The 20250-nt window shown below is 38.7% G+C and overlaps 1 protein-coding gene across 5 annotated transcripts in view; it reads right to left on the reverse strand.

Annotated features, from left to right (window-relative positions):
* Window positions 1–662: 662 nt before the first annotated feature.
* BNC2 (basonuclin zinc finger protein 2) overlaps window positions 663–20250 on the reverse strand; it is a 393095-nt gene continuing 373507 nt past the window's right edge. For all 5 annotated transcript variants that reach the window (XM_073346265.1, XM_073346264.1, XM_073346267.1 and 2 more), the window contains one exon: window positions 663–1385. In XM_073346265.1, coding sequence (XP_073202366.1) covers window positions 725–1385 — 661 coding nt within the window. In that variant the 3' untranslated portion in view covers window positions 663–724. The remainder of the gene's footprint in view (window positions 1386–20250) is intronic.

Below are 20250 nucleotides of genomic sequence, written 5' to 3' on the forward strand. Positions count from 1 at the left end.
AGCTAACATAAATTGAATAGAGCTAGCCAGTAAACTATTTTTTTTCTGCATATCTAACAGCTGGATGTAACTGTAAAAATTAAAAAAGAGAGAGAGTTAAACCACCATCAATACAATTGTTTTACATCATAGGCCTCTCAAGGCTCAATATATATACAAGTGTAACAGCCATGCTTAGTAGAAGTTTCTCCCAACGGCTTAAAGTACACAATGATAACCAAGAAATTCTTCCCCCCACCCTCTTTTTGCTTCTTTGTTTTTTGTTTTTTTGCAGACAATAATCATGGGTAGAACAATTTGTCTCTTTGGAGATGACCAAGAATATCCTAACAAAACTGGGGCTAATTGCAAGTTTCTGTGGTTTTTATTGAGGGTATTTCACCCCCAGTTAAAGATTCCATCCCTTCTTAACCTTCCCCTGCCCCCACCCCCACCCCACCCCCACCCCAAACCCAACGAAGGAAAATGAAAACAAACAAACAAAAGCACCTGGTGTTTTCCTTTTGTTAAAAAAGAAAAAGATTACATATATATATATATATATATATATATATATATATGTGTGTGTGTGTGTGTGTGTGTGTGTATATATACACATATATATACATACACACATATATATACACATACATATATATACATACACACATATATATACTGTATATGGCAGTTCAAACATGGTAGGCCCTCCGTGAGAGCTGGCATTTGCGTGTCCATCCTTAAACTAATCTACTGAAGTGAAGGGAATGTTTTTATGCAGGTTAGGGTTCTGACTGTGCCGATTTCGGCTGCGGACAGAGGAAAACATCATGTTGCACCCAGGGACTTTGCACTTGTGCATTTCTCGCAAGTGCACCGTTTTATAGTGCACCCTGAGGGTCCCCTTGTTGCTGTACATTTTGTGGCAAATGTTACACATTATCCCACCGTTGCTCATTGAAACATTGTTGAACATGAGGGATCCTGGAAGGTCGGAACCCATACCTACACCTATGGCAGGGGTGTCCATTTTGTGTGCAGATTCCCCACTGTCACTTGCCCCATCAACGTCATCCAGGAGAATCCCCTCATCACTGCCTGCATCAGATTCTCTTGAGGAATGGATACTGCTGCTGGACTGGATGCTGGAGGTGGTGCTCAGGTCTAGGACCATGTAGTCTTCAGACATGCCCCTTCCATACCCATTCATGTGGGAATCCTCAGTACCAGCTGGTGAGGAGGTGTCTTCCCTTATGTCAAGCCCCATTTGATGCTGGGTGCCATAGATCTTCACCAAAAATTCATCACGGAGGTCCTTACTAAGAGAAGGTTGAGAGGTGTCCAGTCCCATGTCATCCAGTTCTTTGGTCAACAGTTTACGGTGCAGGTTTATGTTAGCACTGTGCCTGCAAAAAGAAGAAGGAAGGGAACAAAGAGAAAAAAATGTACAGTATTTTTCATTAAATGTATAGTTGCCAAGCATGAAACATACATTTCTGATTTATCAATAACTTATAATGGAAAGCTACTGCTGCCCCTGGTTTCTTGAAAATCCACTCATTCATATAATGGAGAAGAGAAATTTGTAACAAAATGAAAAATACAGAACAAAGTAAACAAAAACCCCTTCCAACAAAAACAAAAACACAACCCACCCTACTTTATTTTCCCGCTACCACCCATCATCATTAGCCTCAGCAGTGGCTGCAGCCTTTATGTTTCCGGTTGAAAGCATACTTCAGCCTAATAAACAACGTGACATACGGTTTTTGATTCTTGAAATGGGGTTTTCAGAAACAGTAATTCAAGGAAGAAAAAAACCCATAAACCCTGAAAAACCAAAACCCACAGTACAGGAGAAGCACAAGAGTAAGACAATTGGGTAGTATGTAGTCCCAGGTCCTGATTGTGATCTCACTAAAACTGGTGAAAATCACAAATCAAAGGAGTATAAGGGTGATCAGAATCAGACCCAGACGAGATGGAAAACACTTATGGGGATTAGGAGCAGAAGTCCCAGTGAAAGTCAATTTGGGCTTGTCTACACAGTGTGGCAATGTGCATCAGAGGGATGTAAATTTAAGAGCTCTCTAAAGTGTTGTGCTCTAAGTACCCTGTGTAGACCCCGCTGACAAACAAACAGGTTCCTAGTGTACATTTATGTAGTACTGTTTCAAACAGGTCTATATAATGCGCACTAGGTACCTTTTAGAGTGCCTCAGCAGGGTCTACATGTAGGGAAGTTAGAACACACATTTTAGAGCCTCTACAATTTACAGCCCTCTAGTGTGCACTGCTGCACTGTCAAGAAAAGCCACTAGATGTTCTTAAAAATCTCACCCAAAGTCATCTGGTCCATCCTCCTGTCAAAGCAGCGTTATTGTCCTCCAAAATATATTTCCTAGTGCTTGGTCCAGTGTAATTTGAAATGACTCAAGCAATAGAATTTTCAGTAAAAATTATGGCTGAATGCACAGGACTTTGGCCTCAATCCATTAAAACACTTAAGCACATGCTTAGCTTTAAGCATGATGTCAGTGGGACTATTCAAGAGTCTCTGGGAAAGCTCCCACTCACTTCAGTGGGCTTTCGATCAGGCCCCAAGAGCGTAAAGTTAAGCATGTTCTCAAGTGCTTTGCTGGATTGGGGTCTTATCTTCAAGAATTAAGGATCTTTATATGCAATGAAACATAACGTTTCATCTCAGTAATTGTGAAATATAGTCTCCTATTTTAAACACTGAATTTTACTCTCCATTTTTGATATAAGCCTTTTAGATATTCTATAGATTTTAAGCACAGTAGAACTTCACTGATTTGCACTAATGACTGGAAAATTTTTAAAATTAGTGAGTAAACCAACAAACATGATAAAAATATCAAAACACTTCATCACAGAAAGTATGTCTGGTAAATATTTCACTTTAATTACGATAATACAAAATAAAGTTTTAGTAATTATAAGACCTCACATTAGATTACTCTGATTTTGAACCATTGCTGAGAAGTAGGATGAGACCGATATTTTGAGGGGAGAATGATTGGAATTTCAAATGTGTGACATAAGAATTAGTGAAATTCCACTGCTTAACATTTTCAGTTTGCAAACTAAGGACACGAACCTACAATTTACAACATGCGGGCTCACCAGGTCTGCCTGCGCATTGTAAATTGAAGATCAGAGTCTGTATGTGGGGAGAGAGGATTTATCAATGGAATAGCATAACAAACAAAAAGATAAAAAGTACTGGATACAAAATTGGACAAGAGGGTACATAATGACCCAATGTTCTCTGTACTTTCGGGTCCTAGAATAACATCAAAAGAAAAAATTAAAAGTGAGATATGGGCAGTATTTCCTAACTGGAAACTTCATTTTTAGAAATCCCACAAGAGCATATCTCTCAATAAGCTGAAGTCCCAAATATGATACAGTGACTCAGTATGGGTCATAAGACAAATACTAATGCAGAAACATTAAAATGATGTGGGGTTAATTTATTTAACTTTCTATCAACTGTTTCTTGATTCATCATGTCTGTTGTACATAATTTACAGTAATAAATGTGAACAGTTAGAGATAGAAATGGTCAACCGCATTTTCCTGCAAGTGCAGGTTACTGTTCTCCGACTGAGGATGGATCGGATGTCAAACTGATACTGCACTTCATTTTATTCCAACCAGATCTGCACAGGATGTAGGTAAATTTGGGTCCAAAATGGAGCTCTCATAATGAGAGAGGATTGAGAGGTATGTTCAAGGGTAAAGAAAAGTGGAAAGCATTTATTGTTCTATTCCCACGTGGGAAACACACTTTTCACACAAGCAAATATAGTACGGTTGCTTTTCGTAGGCACAGAAGTGTATTATATACATCCCCACACTGCACTTATGAAGGCTGAGCTTACCTTGTGATAAGATCAGCTTTCTAATCTTTTGCTAAATCGAGATCACAAAAGAGAAAGAGAGAGAGAAAAAGAGAGAGAGAAAGAGAGAGAGAACAAATTCACATTCCAATCTAGACATATCTGGTTTAAAAAATAAACAAAATCTTAAAACGATAAAATACAGGTTAAAAAATGTCTTGACTGTGAGATCATTTTCTGTCAGCCATCATCTCACTTACACTGCTGTCTTGGTGGATATTGGATCAGCCACACAATCCAAATTCATAAATCAAATTGGACAAAGCAAATTCACATCATCATCCACAAATGAGCTCTAAACAGATGCAAGCAGTGTACACATACATAAATGATAAACAAAAGTTGTCCCTATAGTTCCTGCTTCAACGCAGTTGTTCCTTGCCTTTCCAGTGTCAGATGGCAGATGACTCCAAGTGGAAGTTGCTAAGCATGGCATAGGAAATGCTTAGTGTGAAAGCCTATATAAGCTGACAAGCAGCTAGGGTATCACCAGAGTTATTGCATGAGTGTAAAAGCACAGTTGTCCTTATCAAAATAACAGCTAACTGCAAACTCCTGAAATGCTCTTCTGGATTTATTTCTTACCATTTCTCCTACTTCTTTCCCCAACCCTTGATTTCACACTAAAAAGAATATGGGAATTTGCTGCCATGTAAAACTGGCTGGGTTAACTGTAGCTGTCTGTTGTTTCTCACACATCTGCACTTACTGTTTCCTTGATTCGCTGCTGGGAAAACAGCAGCCAGATGTGTAGTGAAAATAACGTCAAAATTCATTGAATGAAGAGATAACAATAAATTAACATGGTTAAAAAGGATGCTCTGAGACCCCAAATGGACATATGCTTTCCTGAGGATGATCTGTGAAAAGACACAATCCCACTGATGCTATGATAGGGCAGGATGCCTCCCTGATTCAATTCTCACTTATAGCAGTGGCAATCAGTAATCTAATTAATCTATGTACCAGCCTTTAATATCTGTCAGCTAAACGATGTGCAGAAATGTGTGGACATGTTCTGGCACTCTGTTCAGCAGTGTCCCTTTTCCGCTGTCAGCAGTACTGTTGGCTTTTCCTAATATAATTACATTGACTTTTATTCAATTAAGTGCCATCCCTAGCTTAAAAAAAAAAACTACTTTATCAATAGATTCAGGTGTAATGCAATAATAAAGATGAACTCATGGCAGTGCATTAGCTCTGCTGTTCATAACTTCGGAACATAAGTTCATTCATAGCAGTCGATTTCCATTATGCAACCACAGTTCAAAAGAATTGATTATTTTACATTAATTTCTTAATCTATTTCATTTGTGTTTAATAATGCTCCTAAATATCATATGCAAAAACATTCCACTAGGGATCAGAGGAGCACAATGAGGGGAAAACATGCATTCATTTGGACATTGTGGGTTTGAAATTTTGTGCTGAAACCAAAGCCATAGAGGTTAAAGCTCCTAGAATTTGGAATATTCTGTGTTGAAGTTGCCAGCCACTCAGATTGTCAGGGGTGAATGATTGGTGGCATAGGAAAGGGGATAAAATGAGTTCACATTACACTGGAGAATGCTTCTACATTCCTTTCTTTTCCTGTCCAGTGCATTAAGAACATGGCAGCGTGCTGCAAGATCCCAACTCAGGACAGAACTTAAGAAGGTGTTTGAGTAGCGTCCTGAATAGAGATGCTTTCCTGAACGAATGCCTTAGTGTTTCCAGAGCTTCAATGGCAAAGAAAGTCTGGTGACCCAGATGTCTGTGTGTGTGTTCCAGCATGCATGTATGGGTGAGGATGGCTGAGGATACAGGACCTGAGACAGAAGGAAGATATGAAAGCAGAGAGGAGAGCCTATGGGAAAAGAGGCCTGGAAGAAACTAGCAGCATAAAAAGGGAGAAGGCCCCGAAGCAGGAAGGCACTAGTATTAATAGGTAAAAGAGAGTGGGGCTTGGAAGCAAAACTGATTGTGTTGAAAGCCATGGTGAAAGGCATTTTACAAATTCAGAATGGAGTGTATGAGCAAAGGCAGTGTTCCAAAAGCACAGAGCATAAACAGAAAGAGAGAGGAAGGAATAAGCAGAGTCCTAAAATTGTTGTCATCATCACCTCCGGTCTTCCATAGTGCAACTTCTTCCTCTTTGGACTCCCCGTCACCCGTGTCACCCCTCACAAAGAAGCTGCTGCTATTTTTATCTTCCTTACCTGCAACTCGAATCACATCACTACCCCTGCTAGATCTCTCCAGTGGGTCCACCCTTTGCACCACATCAAGTTCAGGCTTCTTATCCTGACCTTCAAGATCCTTCACAACTCTGCCCCCTCTGCTTATCTATGCTCGACTCTTAACATGTTATCCTCTGCTTCTGCAACATGCAAGCCTTTGAGTGCCACCTGTTTGACTGATCCTCCCTGAATACCTGTGCTTTCTTCCACATCATCCTTTAAGCATGAAATGCTTTCCGTGAACTGATCGGTATGGTTACTACCCACTCCTCCTTCATATAACTTCTCATGACACAATGTCTGCAAGAAAGTAAACCATGTCCACTGGCTAGGCTGCAAGGCAGTTTGGAATAGTTAGTATTTATTTATGAAATTACATAACTAAAATAAATACAAATGGCAAGTGTGTGTGTGTGTGTATGTGTGTAGAAAAATCATAGCAAATTTGTCTCTCTCTCCTTTCATCATTTGTCTGCTCCTTGACTTCTTAGTTATCTTTTCAGGGCAGGGACAATGTTTTCCCCTACATTTGCACATCACCTACCAAAACGGGGCCCTGATCCTGATCAGGACCTTTGGGTGTTGCTATAACATAAATATTAAATAAAAGGAATTAGAAAGCTAAAGACCCAAAGAGAGAAATACAAGGTCAAAGAGCATCACCAAAGGACAGATACCAACCAATCACAGAAACTAGGTCTACCCAATCTCAGGCAAGGAGGAAGAATGAGGGGTTGTGGACCTGAGATTTTAAAAAACAGTCCTATACTAAAAAGTGTACATGTATCTGCTTAGCTAATAGACATTTCCGTTTTGAATAATTTTCCTTGTAAAAACGGATTGCCCCCCCCCCCATGTTGTACAATGCTATTTACAATAGCAAAAGTGTTTTACCAAAGTTCTAATCGTTTTATGAAGCCCATAATGGCTCTAGTTTTTTTGGGTAATTAATATTCTTCTTCCATATAGCTATTCATGAATTAGTCATATGGTGGACAGAAGAGTGTGGACAAATTCTCACCAGAGGGAAATTCTGCAGTCTAAACTCAACAATCTTAAGAATGAATCAGTACTGCTAAAAAGATGATGATGATGATAAAGATGAAATCTGTGGCTGCGGACATGCAGGGATGTTATCAAACTTCCCAAGTCACCTTTTCCCTGTCAGACTGGAAGTTCTGTGAAACCCTCAGCTGTATTGACTATGGACAGTTATCTTATATGACTGTGATGCCACTTGTGGTAATTTTTTCCTTTCATTCTGAAATTCAGTAAAATATTCTTCCATAAATAAAATTCACTGTAGTTCCACCCCACCTACTGGTTCACTTGCAAGAGATACACTATGCATCAACAAAAGAAAGGGGATTATAAGTCTAAGAAATATGGTCAATTAAATGCACATGCCATTTATACAGCTCATAAATCCAGTCTGGTACTCTTCAGCAGTTCCTTTCAACACTTGCCAATGAGTCTGATTCTGTCTACTATCTATTCGTTGGAAAGAAAAATGTAATGACTGCTTTATTTTAGTTTATTTTTATTTAGTATGAATGTTTTTTATGGTTTTTTTGAAGTGGAAGGGAATTAATAATACAGGGAGAAATTCACCTTTGTGTGGAGGCTTGATACAAAGCCTATATACCACTTAGGTCCAATCCAGGGCTGCCCGTCTACATGGGACGAAGTTCACCCTTCATGGACATTTGAATGTTGCGGAAATTGTATTGTGCAGATTGGAAAGTGAATGCTTCTTTTATCCAAAAACTAGGTATTGTGCAAAGCCACCACCTGACTTCTTCAATGGAAGCAGACGATGCTCAGTAGCTTGCAGCAGTGGGTCTTGACTCTTTGGACAGCTTTGCTTTAAATTACTGTAAGTGATCCCGACATTAAGTAACGTGATAAAAAAATATTTGTAGGGTTATTACATTAAAACACAACATAACAAAAATCCCTCTTGTTTCCAGGCAATAGTACTAATCAATCACTTATAACTAGAAAGCGGCTAATATTTTATTATGAAACCTGAAACCATACAACATTCAGCCAACATGGGGTTTCATTACACCATCAAAACTCAGCACAGATTTGTCAGAATGTTTGCTACGATTTGCAAACACTTCCTAGAAGCTAGAGATAATCTACCTGGTCATCAAGACCATTTTTTTTTTTTGCCAGTGCTATTCAATCCATCTCCCATGAGGACATGTTCCAGTGCCTTGTCAGCCAACCACTGAGATTTCCACTGTTCCTCTAGGGCAGAGGTTTTCAAACTATGGGGTGCACCCCCTTAGGAATATTTGGAGGGGTGAGAGGCGATGCCATGTGGCTTGGGCTTCAGACCCATGCAGTGGGGTTTGGGGAGGGAGCACCACGTTCACCCCTGACTAACCTCTTTTTGTCTGGGTTGGGCGGGGAAAGACAACCAAATTTTTAAACTCAAATGGGGCACTCAGCTCAAAAAGATTGAAAACCGCTGCTCTAGGGAAACTTTTTTCATAGAATATCAGGGTTGGAAGGGACCTCAGGAGGTCATTCTAGTTCAAACCCCTGCTCAAAGCAGGACCTATCCCCAATTTTTGGCCCAGATCCCTAAATAGCCCCCTCAAGGATTGAACTCACAACCCTGATAGCTGCCTACAGCTCATTAGAATTTTTTTTCTGTTATTCAGCTTAAATTTTACTTTTGTACCATCCCATTTGTCCTAGTTATAGCCCCTTAGTCCACCATAAATAATTCCTCTCTCTCTTTGTTGGTGTGAACAAATAAGGCCAAGTTCCATATGGATCCTCTTTGCCCCAGAGGTTATAAATGAAGATTTATGGTTTTGTTTAAAAGTTGGCAATTTCACGTGATTTTGATCCCAAACAAGGCGACGACTTGTAGTTTTTTGCCTAAATTTCACTTTCAGTTTCCATGTTTATTTGAGCCTGAAACTCAAAACAAAGCCCAGAATATGCGAACATATGCTAAGCCAATTTTTTCTTTCTCAAAATCTCTGCACACTGAAAATGCCGGGTTTCATACAGCTAAAATCAAAGCATGAGAAGTAAAAACTTGGCTAAGCATAGCAGTGTGCATAGTTATGAGAGAAAGTCTTTGCCTTAGCTCTGATGTTTCTTTAAGAAGGAAGTAGTAGCCATTTCCCCCTATTTACTTTAAAAATGAATGAGAAAATAGTTCCTAGAATTTAGTTAGCACCTGGAATCTGGTTAAGAAATGATTTTTCCATTTGCAGTTCTAATTTTCCTACTGTCTAAGTTGCTCTTCAATACCATCTGGCTGTCTTACACACACACACACACAAAATAAAAAAAATCCCTCCATCCATCCAAGCCAACATAACATAGATCAGAAAGACACTAAAATCATGGATCCATTGAAGTCAAAGGTAAAACTCCCATGGACTTCAGTGGGGCCAGGATTTCACATAGATATTTTCAGTTTTAAGCAGATTCTGTTTTCTTCTTATCTGATTGTGCTTAATGTGCCTTGGGTTTGGTTTGGTTTGGTTTGAAACTATGGTGATTTTAATATGAGCAGCCTGGGCAATAACATTGATTCTTGAGGCTTTAAATTGTGTAGAATCTGAAAATATTAACCTTTCACAGGAAGAAAATCCAAAAGGTAAAATACAGTTCAGCACCTAGTAAAAAAAAAAAAAAAGTAAAGAAGTGCTTATTAAATGTAGGAAATGAAGGACAAGCAAGTTCTCGCAAATTAAAGATGCGGAACCCAGTCATTTCAATCCCTTTCAATATGAAACAAATCATTCACACTGGTCACGAAGACGGCTCCCGCTACACTCAAATTATTCACTTGAAGATAAGCTCCCACCAAGCTCTTTAGGGGTTTAACTAATTTACTGCACAGATACGGCACGTCTGTTGTAATAACAGGTAGGATGTATTGGGGTCGACCATTTATCAGAATTAGACTTCTTTTCTGAATTCGCAGTGAATTATGCTGCCTAAACTGCTCCTCTTTCTCAGAGCTTGCCATCCCCTTACGGCCCCTAATGTGGCAGGCAAACAAAATTGACAGTCTCATCTTGTCAACAAGGGGTGATTCTCCTGAGAAGCCATTTAACTTCGCAGAGGAAGCAATGTATTAATGTGCCTGTCCCAGGAATGTTAATCATCTTCAAGCTCCCCATAACTTTGACATGAACAAAATCACCAATTTTGTTTACTAAATGAATCGTAATATGCTAATAAGAGAGCATGACATATATGGTAAAGCCAAACAGATGGTTTGTTTACTCCACTTTGCAACTTTATAAATGTTGTAACTCTGAAGATGTTAGTGAGAATTATTGGTTTGTTGGCAGAGGCAAACATGCCTTTTGCATACTTAATCCAGAGCTAGAGTCAAAAAACAATTTGTCATCACTGTGGAATGCATAAAAAATGTTAATGTTGAGATGGTATTTGGGAAGGCAGAATGGCTGACTATGTGAGTGGATGCTCAGGTTAAATATGGAATTGATATCTGACTGCCATGTTTTCTTCCCATACCATGTTTTAGTAAAATCTGACAGGTTGGGGATTCTTGAAAGGCCCAATAATTCAGGACATACCTGTTGAGGTGTGAGTGAGACGATCCTTACCGAATGAACAGAATTATCCTTTCACAACAGCTGTGCGTGCTCAGAAGCATCAAGGTCATGTCACACTCTTAATATATAACTATTGTTGCCCATTAAAGATCAAAAGATATTACAAATGAAAAGCATAACCACTGGAGTATTTGCCAGAGTTACTCAGAAATGATATAAATTCATTGTAACACTTCAACCTCACACCTTACCAGCTGCCTGGAAGCAGTCTTATGACAAAATAGCCAGCACTCTTGTCTAATATCTGGACTAGTGAAGAAAGTTTACATTAAAAAGATTTATCTCACTAAACATTTCCAAAGTGAGCTAACTAATTATAAAAATGTTACACAGCCAGAATTTAACCTCATTTGGAGCATAATCTTTCAACATGAGTTGTTGGTGTTCAGCACTATTTAGAATCAGGCCATTTGTCCTAGACTGCTACTAGACTCTACCTGAGCCTTCAGGTGGAATTCCTCCCAATGCGGAGCATGCCCTACAAGATCCTATACACCACGTATCCACCTACCACGTTTTACGTGGTACTTAGGGTTTTGTGCTGGCCCTCTGTGCAGGAGAATTTAACCCTTAAAGAATACAGATTTCCTGTAGGTATTTGTTGTTCAAATAATACATGAATTGACATTTATTTTTAAAATTATATTTTTTGTAAATATTATATATACAAATTATATCCTTGTAAATATTATATGATCCAACACTCATAATCAGTCATTTTTTTCTTTTCATTTTATTTCCCTACCACAGTAGGCAAAATGCAATGGGTTTGAAGGAATTTGTGCAAACTGTCTCTTCTGTTTTACATCTCACCCATGAATTCTACTCTGAATTTCAGGTTTGAGTGAATGCAAAATCTCAAAGTGAAACTCAGTCTTTCCTGAAACCAAAATATATATATTTGTCAAGACACTGGTGCAAAGCAACACATTAGATCAGATTTGCTTGGAAGGTTCACAAGCCTTTCAGTGATTTTATTCTGTTCTTTTATTCTATTATCTTCAGTGCAGAGCCAATCCTCATGCACTATTCACCCTGCTTTGGTTATCTAAAAATGCTGGATTTATTTATATAGAACCAGAAGAGATACATAACAAAACACTATGTGGAATTTCAACAGGGCTTTCCTATTAGTAATTTTACATTACTAAATAAAGTACAACTTTCAGGTCAACTGATAGCTGATTATCCTAAACAATCATACCAACTCTCTCCACTCAAACCCCAACTCCTCAGCAATGCCAATCCTCTGAGATTGTTCCATACATACCATTGTCAGTGGTTATTAAATTTTCAACTTTTTACCGAGCCACAGGAGACCATGCAAAGAGATCTAAGGGAAGTATGAGTTCAGTTTGCTGTCCAAGGATTATTTTGGAGCAAGACACATTAGCAGCCATCCCAGCCTGGCGCTTATATCTCATTTGAAACATCTACTCATTCCTGACCAACAAAGAAAATTTCAATAAAGTACTTTTACTGGTTTAACAGCAGTGAGCTCCTGGGATTGTCAAAGTGCTCAGTCTTCTCCGAAGAGAGAAGGAATCAGCAGCTCAAATATAATTAACCTTCCATTCCCAATGCAAACTGCCACGCACAGGAGCTCTGCAGTCTATTAGTGAAGTTATAACGGCCAACAGGCAGAGGCAAAATTGGTCAAAAAGTTGGCTGCTGCTGTCATATTTTTAGAATTATGATTAATGACACTAATAATGTGGATGATTACTGATATGTGTATCTCCTGCAGTTTATCATATTGCACTGGCTGCCTACGTCCACAATAAACATGATGCTATCATTTACCTCTTTATTGAAGGCAATCCTTCTCTTGAAGGAGCACATTCTAATTACTTTGTAATGTTTTATGTCTTAAACATTTTGCAGCTCTGGACCTTGCCAACTGCTTCATGTCTGCCATTGATTAATTACAGAATGTTTAATCAAAATTTAGAACCTAATGCAGTCGTTTATGAGTGTGCTGCAGTGCCAAGGTAGTTAGGCTCCTGTCCCAAGTTTGAAGAGTGGTGGGTTCAAAATGAAATCCCAGAAATGTTCCAAGTGCCAAAGAGGGTTTTTTTTTAAACTTTAGATGTTTTGAGTTTGCCAGTCCTACCACTGTTGACAAATGGAAGGTTATCTACCTGTCTGGTAGGCTTTTTTGTTTGTTTGTTCCTATTGCCTTTTTTAAAAAATGTCTTGATTTTTCCCTTTATGTCTTTGTCGGTGGAGTGGCCTCCCAGCTCCACTGCAAGCTTTCCTTGTGGCAAGAGCCCTTGCAAATGCCAGTCAAGAGAGCATAGTTTTGAAGTGGTTAAACAAGTGAAAAATAATTTGCAGGGACAAATACATACGTTTTTTTTTAATGTGGATTTTTATGGTACTGTCATACAACCATTCACCGTTGAAGTTAAGTGTTTTTTTAATACCATTACTGAACTGCTGAAATGGATGCTAATATAGCTTGGAGTGCTAATGTCAAGGCCTGGTAATAAAAAAGACAGACTGCTGAATGAAATAATTTCAAGTAAAAAATAGAACAAAAGTGCTCTCGCTCTCGCTTTCCACTTTTATTGAATTGGGACTGACTGAGCCAATTGCTTTAGAAGTCTGTAAAACACAATTACTAGTGAGCTGACTGACCCAGCAGTGCCCCCTCTGTGACAGAACAGACTAAAAAGGCTGCAGAATTAGTGCTGCTCCCATATCTGGCTATCAGACCTGAGAGACTTACTATTGAGGATCTACTGTCCTCGATGGCAGCACCTGCATCAGCTACATGCATCTCCTTCTTAGACCAAAGGCCCATCTTACCTTCTCACGATAGACCTGATTTCTCTCCCTCTCCATTGTATTTTTAGATAGTTATCTATCAATACAACTAAAGATGCATAGTTTTTTGTTTTTACATGTTCTGTGTCAGACACAAAGGCGATAGTTAATATTTATGGGCCGCAAAATTAACTGTCTTCCATTTATATTTTCAGCTGTAAACAGACAAAGTTTAATTGTTTTTTATTTTGGCATAGCAAAGGAAAGGTGAGAGAGAGAGAAATGTACTGAATTGAAAGTGGGCAACATTTTTTCTTTAGTTACTAAAGTAAGTAATAAAGTTTGTAAAGTACTTAGTCAAGATCACTAATGCTTTAAAAGTACCAGCTTTTTATAATAAATTTACAATTTGTGTTTTAGGTCATACAGTTTGGCATGGGGATGGAATTTAAAAAAAAACAAAAAACCCAAAGAGGATGAAAACAAAATGACATTAAAAAAAAATAATTTCCTCAACCCAGTTCCACCTCTTATCTCTCTCCCGCTCCATCCCAAATGCTTTATATTTACATACATATACACCAAAGTCCTTTTTTATTCATAGCGTACATTTTTGGCAAACACAAAACTCTTTCATTTCTCTTCCATGTCCATTTATATGAAGCTTGTAGGTGCCTTATGGCAAAAATGTTAAATTATTTCTTAGGCAGTATCTTTAAGGAATGCTTTTTAGGGCAAGCTTAAATATGAAATGAGCTCTTAATTAAAAAAAAAAACTTTCTTAGCACAAGGCAAAGTGCTCATGTAAAAGATGATGCCGGGAACTAGGAGGCACAAGTTAGAGCTCTAGGATTTCATTAGAGGACATACTGGGTTCGGAACTTATGGCAACTAATACACAGTGATCATAACTAAAATGTCAACATACACACTGTCACCGTGACCACACAATGGTATCTGTGATACCACAACATTACCTGGCATTACATAGACCCTGGTGTGGTCACTATTGTGTAAAGGTTGACTTTTTAATTGTTGCTACTGTATGTGAACATACATTTGATGGTCTCCAGGCTAGTTCCCAATGGACATTGGGGACCCATGTTACAAACACTCCACATAACTTGACACAGTAGGCAATCTTTATTGAAGAGAAGCTCAGGATTGAAAAACCTGTAGGTCAGGATTAAGGATTAAGAGACGTTTTTTGGAAACTTGCACTTACGCTGCATATTCTTCCGTTGACACAGTCATACATGTAATTTTCATAGAAAATTATGAGAGCTAAACATATAGAGCAGAGCAGGACAGGGCCAGCCCTAGACCAAATGGTGCTCCAAGTGAGGAATGTCTTTGTCGCCCCCTCCATTTGTTAAACATTTGAATACCTTATCTTTTATTGCATTTGTAGCCCATTTCATGACTTCGATGCACGAATGCATACATGATTTCTCCCAGTCACACAAGACAATAAATTTCCCTTTTATGGCTAACAACAAAAACAGCACCCCAAGCCCAGCACCCCACAAGCCCGGCACCTCAGGCAGTCGCCTGGATCGCCTGCCCCTAAATCCGGCCCTGCATCAAGGGAAAATATTCCTCCATATGTGCCATGGTTCAGTCAGTGCTTTTACTGACTTAATTATGTTTACCACCTCTCTTAATGCTTGTGGGTCAGTGAATACTTAGCTTGACTTTGCAGGTCACTGAAAAGTCCTGGATTTACTTTTTCAGGTTGACACAACAATATAAAATCCTGTGTTGTGCAGGGCAAGTTTAGAAGATGTAAGCTTTACCTTCATTTTCAAACTAATACAACAATAATAAAATGATGGTAATACATGTCAGTACAATTCCTTACAGGGTGAAAAAGAGAAAGAACTTCCTCCACAACACACCTGATCCTGCAACCCTTACTCAAGTAAGCAGCCTGGTGTTACATTAGGGCTTCTCATGTAAATAAGATTGGGCTTGTATTCTTTTATTCCCCACTCTTCTTTCACTTCATCCTCTACAATAAAAATGAGCTGCTACACAGTAGCTGGTAGATCACTCATATAAAAGTTAATTCATTCTGTCCTTCTTTCTGTCTTCCTTACTCGGACTGATTATATCATACTCTGCATATAGTCCCACTGAACTACCTATAGAAGAAGTTACTACTCAACATAAGGGTCACAGAATCCATTTCTTTACAAGCCAGGCTCTCTTGGGAAAGAAAGACGTGTTTGAATGTAAGCAAACAAGCACATTTTAGTGAGTTCCCAAGGAAACCTACTGGTTCATAGCATTGTTGAGCATATCCACATATTCTTTTTAAATTCCTATACCAACAGCAAATGTGTAAACATGTTCAGATTTGAAAAATAACATAGCAAAAACCTGTTTTGATTGTCTGGTGACATACAGTTAATCAAACAGATGTCTTAAAATGTTCTCTTCTTGTTATTAGTGAAGGGAAACAAGCTGTATCTGATGGCTAATGATATTAGGGGAAATATATTAATAGTCACCATAAACTAGTGCTGAGTACCTTCTTGGAGCTATCTGCTCCTAAAATCGCGTGCATTTCTTGAAAAGCAGTCTCTAAAAAGTTTTTTGTATAAGTTTCCAAACATAGCGGGATGATGAAAAAAATGGATGCTTTTGTGTTGAGGAGGTGATAACAGGAGGCAGGTAGCATGTTTTTCACATCTTCACCTCTGTTGATAATGTATGCAGTGGCTCATCAGAGGTATCTGATGTTAATTTATTCAAGCACACCTGTACAGGGCTGGAAGTCAGGTAAGCAGATGAACAAAAATCTCTGCTTTTTCAATACAGCTACCCAGAGGCCTATATGAGCACAAATTTAGTTCTAGAGATGTCAGCAGGTTTTAATAAACTAAATACAGATGTCTTACTCCATACAAATCAAGGAGTTTACATGTTTAAATCTGGACTGATTTAACTAGCAATCAAATGTCAGGATCACACTTGGCACCAATAGTTGCCTCATATTTATTTATAAGTAACCCTAAGCAAATATTATTTTGTTTTAAAATTTGTTCATAGGCTGAATTACCTTTCCCACCTTGCAGAACACACACAAATGCTCACTTTCTGAGAAAATTTAAAGACAAACCTGAACAATTAATATTCTTATGTTAGTCAAAGAAAGGCAAAAAGGGAAAGTTTTGTCTTTGTAACTAAACAGGTATGCAGGAAATACATTTATTTTCCATATAATTAGGGCATGGAAAATGGGGCAACATGTCCTTATTAACCCAGCATTCCAACCTAGTCCTAAGTAACAGAGATTTTTAAATTGATGGTGCCAATATAAAATAGATTTTAACTTATTAAAATGCAATAGGGCTGATAAGGAGTAGGACAGGTGTTTCTTTTCACTGAAATACTTACATTAGTTTACCATCAAGACCTGGTCAGAAATGGCACCTCTGATTTCACAGGTATTGAATCTGAACCCAAGCCTTCTTTAACTCTACAATACTAGGTTAGGGATGGGAGCTGAGTTAACTCAACTACAATATCTTTTCTCTTCACTCTCTCCCACCCCATCTGCCTACCATCTCATTTCCTCTCAAGCTGATTACTGGAAAGACTCCCTCTGCCACCCAAGACATTTGGGAACTTCCCTATCTCCACTGAGCTGGAAAATAACCTCTTTCTATCTGCCTGCCTGCCTGCCCTCACCTCGACCTGATCTATGGCACAAAAGAGCTTACTGAGTCGCTGGCCCCAGAGTACTGGCTCTGAGGAGCAGCCCATCCATTCTGGCTTACTTTGTGAGGCAGGGACAGTACCTGTTTAAGCAAGACCGAGAGGGAGGCTGGGGTGGAAGAGCAGGGCCAGGAGGGACTTACTCTGTGAAGACTCCCATCACTAGGGTGACCAGATAGCAAGTGTGAAAAATTGGGACAAGGGATGGGGGTAACAGGTGCCTAGATAAGAAAAATCCCCAAATATTGGGACTGTCCCTATAAAATCAGGACATCTGGTCACCCTACCCATCACAAACCTTTCCTTCATCACAGACCAGCCCCCCTCCTCCTCTGCTGGCTATGATTCCCTTTCCAGAAACAACAGTCTCAACTAAAACTTCTCCCTTTCTCCCACCCAGATGCACAAACTGTACCCGGACGCACATTCAAGCCCAGCTTTCAGGCAGCTGTCCAGCGTATCCTCCTCCCTTTTCTCCATCTCCTTGACCACTTTCCTCGAATGAGATGTTTTCCTGTCCCCAGGCAAACCTCTACCCTCGCTCCTGTCTGACACCACCGCCTTTGGCATGATTTCTCTTCTCTTCCACTCTTTGTTGCTTTCCTGCCAGAAGGCATACCCTGTGAGGCTCCAATAGCAGAAGAACTGAAGAGTCAAAAATGCCTGAGCTGCTGCAAGAAGGAGGGAAGGTGAGAGCAGAAACAGTAAATGATTCCGAGAACAATGGGACTGAAAAGAAAGAATGAACAAAAGCAAGCTAGAAAGAATGAGTGCACTGCTCTCTTTAGGAAGGAGATCAAAGTTAAAGATAGAGATAGCAAAGTTTGTAGATTTCATAAGCACTTCTGGTAATGGGTGGGAAAGGTGATGAACAGAAAAGCAGTTCAAAAAAGAATCCAGACACTGTGGGGCTTAAATAATAAAAAGCAACTTCTTATGAATTTTAGAGGGATAACAGAACCCTGTGGAGACTTCTGACAATAATTGTAGGGTTTCTACAAAAACAACAAGGAGTCCGGTGGCACCTTAAAGACTAATAGATTTATTTGGGCATAAGCTTTCTTGGGTAAAAACCCCACTTCTGTCCCTTTTTCTGTCTGCAATATCTTGAAAAATTAGGGGATGCATGCATGGGGAAAAGTATCCAAAATAGGTATATTCCATGTCAGTCTATCCCTCTCAGTCTTCTGTTCACCTTCATCTGATTTTAGATAGCCATACTGTGTCAGACTCAGTAATTTTAATATAGGACATCCCTGCATATAAATACATCTCAGGAGATATCCAAAACTTTCAGATAAAAGGGTATTTGAATGGTAGGGGAAGCTGACCAGCTGCCTTAGGTAACTAAGGTTGCACTGTGGACCTCCATACTTTGAAAGTCAGTTTTAAAAGGGCCACACTCTGGGTCACCAACTGGAGCATCAGGGGAGTTTTCTGAGCACACACTAAGCCTGGGGAACATAACCAAGTTTAGATTAACTAGAGTTGGGTTGCACAAGGTTATACATTGTACCAGATGCCATTGTAAGGGGGAAAAAGATCAATCAAAACTATTTATCACCTTATTAAACTCAACCATCTTCACGGCTTGTTTTATTTTTTAAAAACAATTGTAGAAAAAATTTAAATAAGGAAACCCCACTAAATCCTGCAAGCCACATGATGGGAAGAATCCAAAAGTTTTTAGAAGGTGGTATTAGAAATACCTCTTTAATTTTAATTTGCAAGGACTGCAAAGAACTTTTGGATTCATCTGGATAGTCAGAAATATTCAGTGGAATATATGACTATCTACGGAATCAAAATGTGAAGACTTATTGTTACATACACCTGCCCAAATAAATGTCACATCAGAACATGACATGTATGTCCAGGCTTACTTGCTATGTACATTAGTTGGATATTTCTTATTTCTGGTACAGCAATTAAAAGTGAAATGGTTATAATTAGGTTTTAAAGTTAATAGTCCATTAAGGTGACTGGAAGAAGTTCTCACTTCTCAATGTTATTGCTTTCATTATTTGGCAGCAAAGCCAATAAGACACCATAGATTAGTTTACATCTTTGAGGCTCTGTCTGAAACCCAAAAGGCTAGGAACTTAATGATCTAGGCTTTTTTTCCCTTTAAATAAAAAAGATTCTTTAAAAATCAGCAAAAAATCCTTCATTGGGTAGACTACATGGCTTGGATAAAATAAGACTCTCCCTTCAACCCAAACTTGAATAAAACAATTTTTTTGAAGATTAAATAAAAAGAATGTTTGATTCATTCTCATACCCCTCCTTTTGCACACGCTTTCATTTCTGGGCAATTCTAGACTTCCTAGTCCTGGCCAAGACCAGACATGGAATTGCTGAAATACAGTGAACAATAAAGATGGTTTCTTATGATACTTCCTGACCAAATGTATGCAAGAATTATCAGAAATCTTGTGAGAGTTCCTGGTTTCTGTAAGTTTTTTCCAGACAAATTCTGCAGACCTGAAAGTTTTGGTGAGTCTCAAAAAGCATCAGATTTGAAGGCTCATCCAAATTGTACCTAGCCTTTAAACCTTCTCAAGTACACTATCACAACCTTAAATCCTCAGAACTTGTGGATTTCTGTTGTCCCAAGTTATCAAGAAGACTCACATAACTGAAACGTATTCTGAATACTATTTGTGAGGTGAAACTGGAAAGATGTTCCCATGCTGAGTACAACCCAAACTCATATGTAAATAATAATTTTATCTTTAAGAAAGCAGTCAGCATTTTAAGTTTATGAATCATATATTTCACTTTCATGGCTTGCTCTCAATAAGCTAAATCAAAGTATGTTATATAGTTCATGAAATACTTTCAAACTGTGCCCTGTCTTTAAATGTTCAGTTCTCATAAATACTTTACACATGTCATCATGATGGTCTTTTTCTCCTAATATATGTCCACTGAACTAACTTCTTTATTATTAGCCTAATCTATCAAGTTAACTGTTTCCTGATGAAATTTAACATTCCAAATAACATTCCA

The sequence above is a fragment of the Lepidochelys kempii genome, chromosome 5 (assembly GCF_965140265.1).
Source record: "Lepidochelys kempii isolate rLepKem1 chromosome 5, rLepKem1.hap2, whole genome shotgun sequence".
NCBI classification, from domain to species: Eukaryota; Metazoa; Chordata; order Testudines; family Cheloniidae; genus Lepidochelys; species Lepidochelys kempii.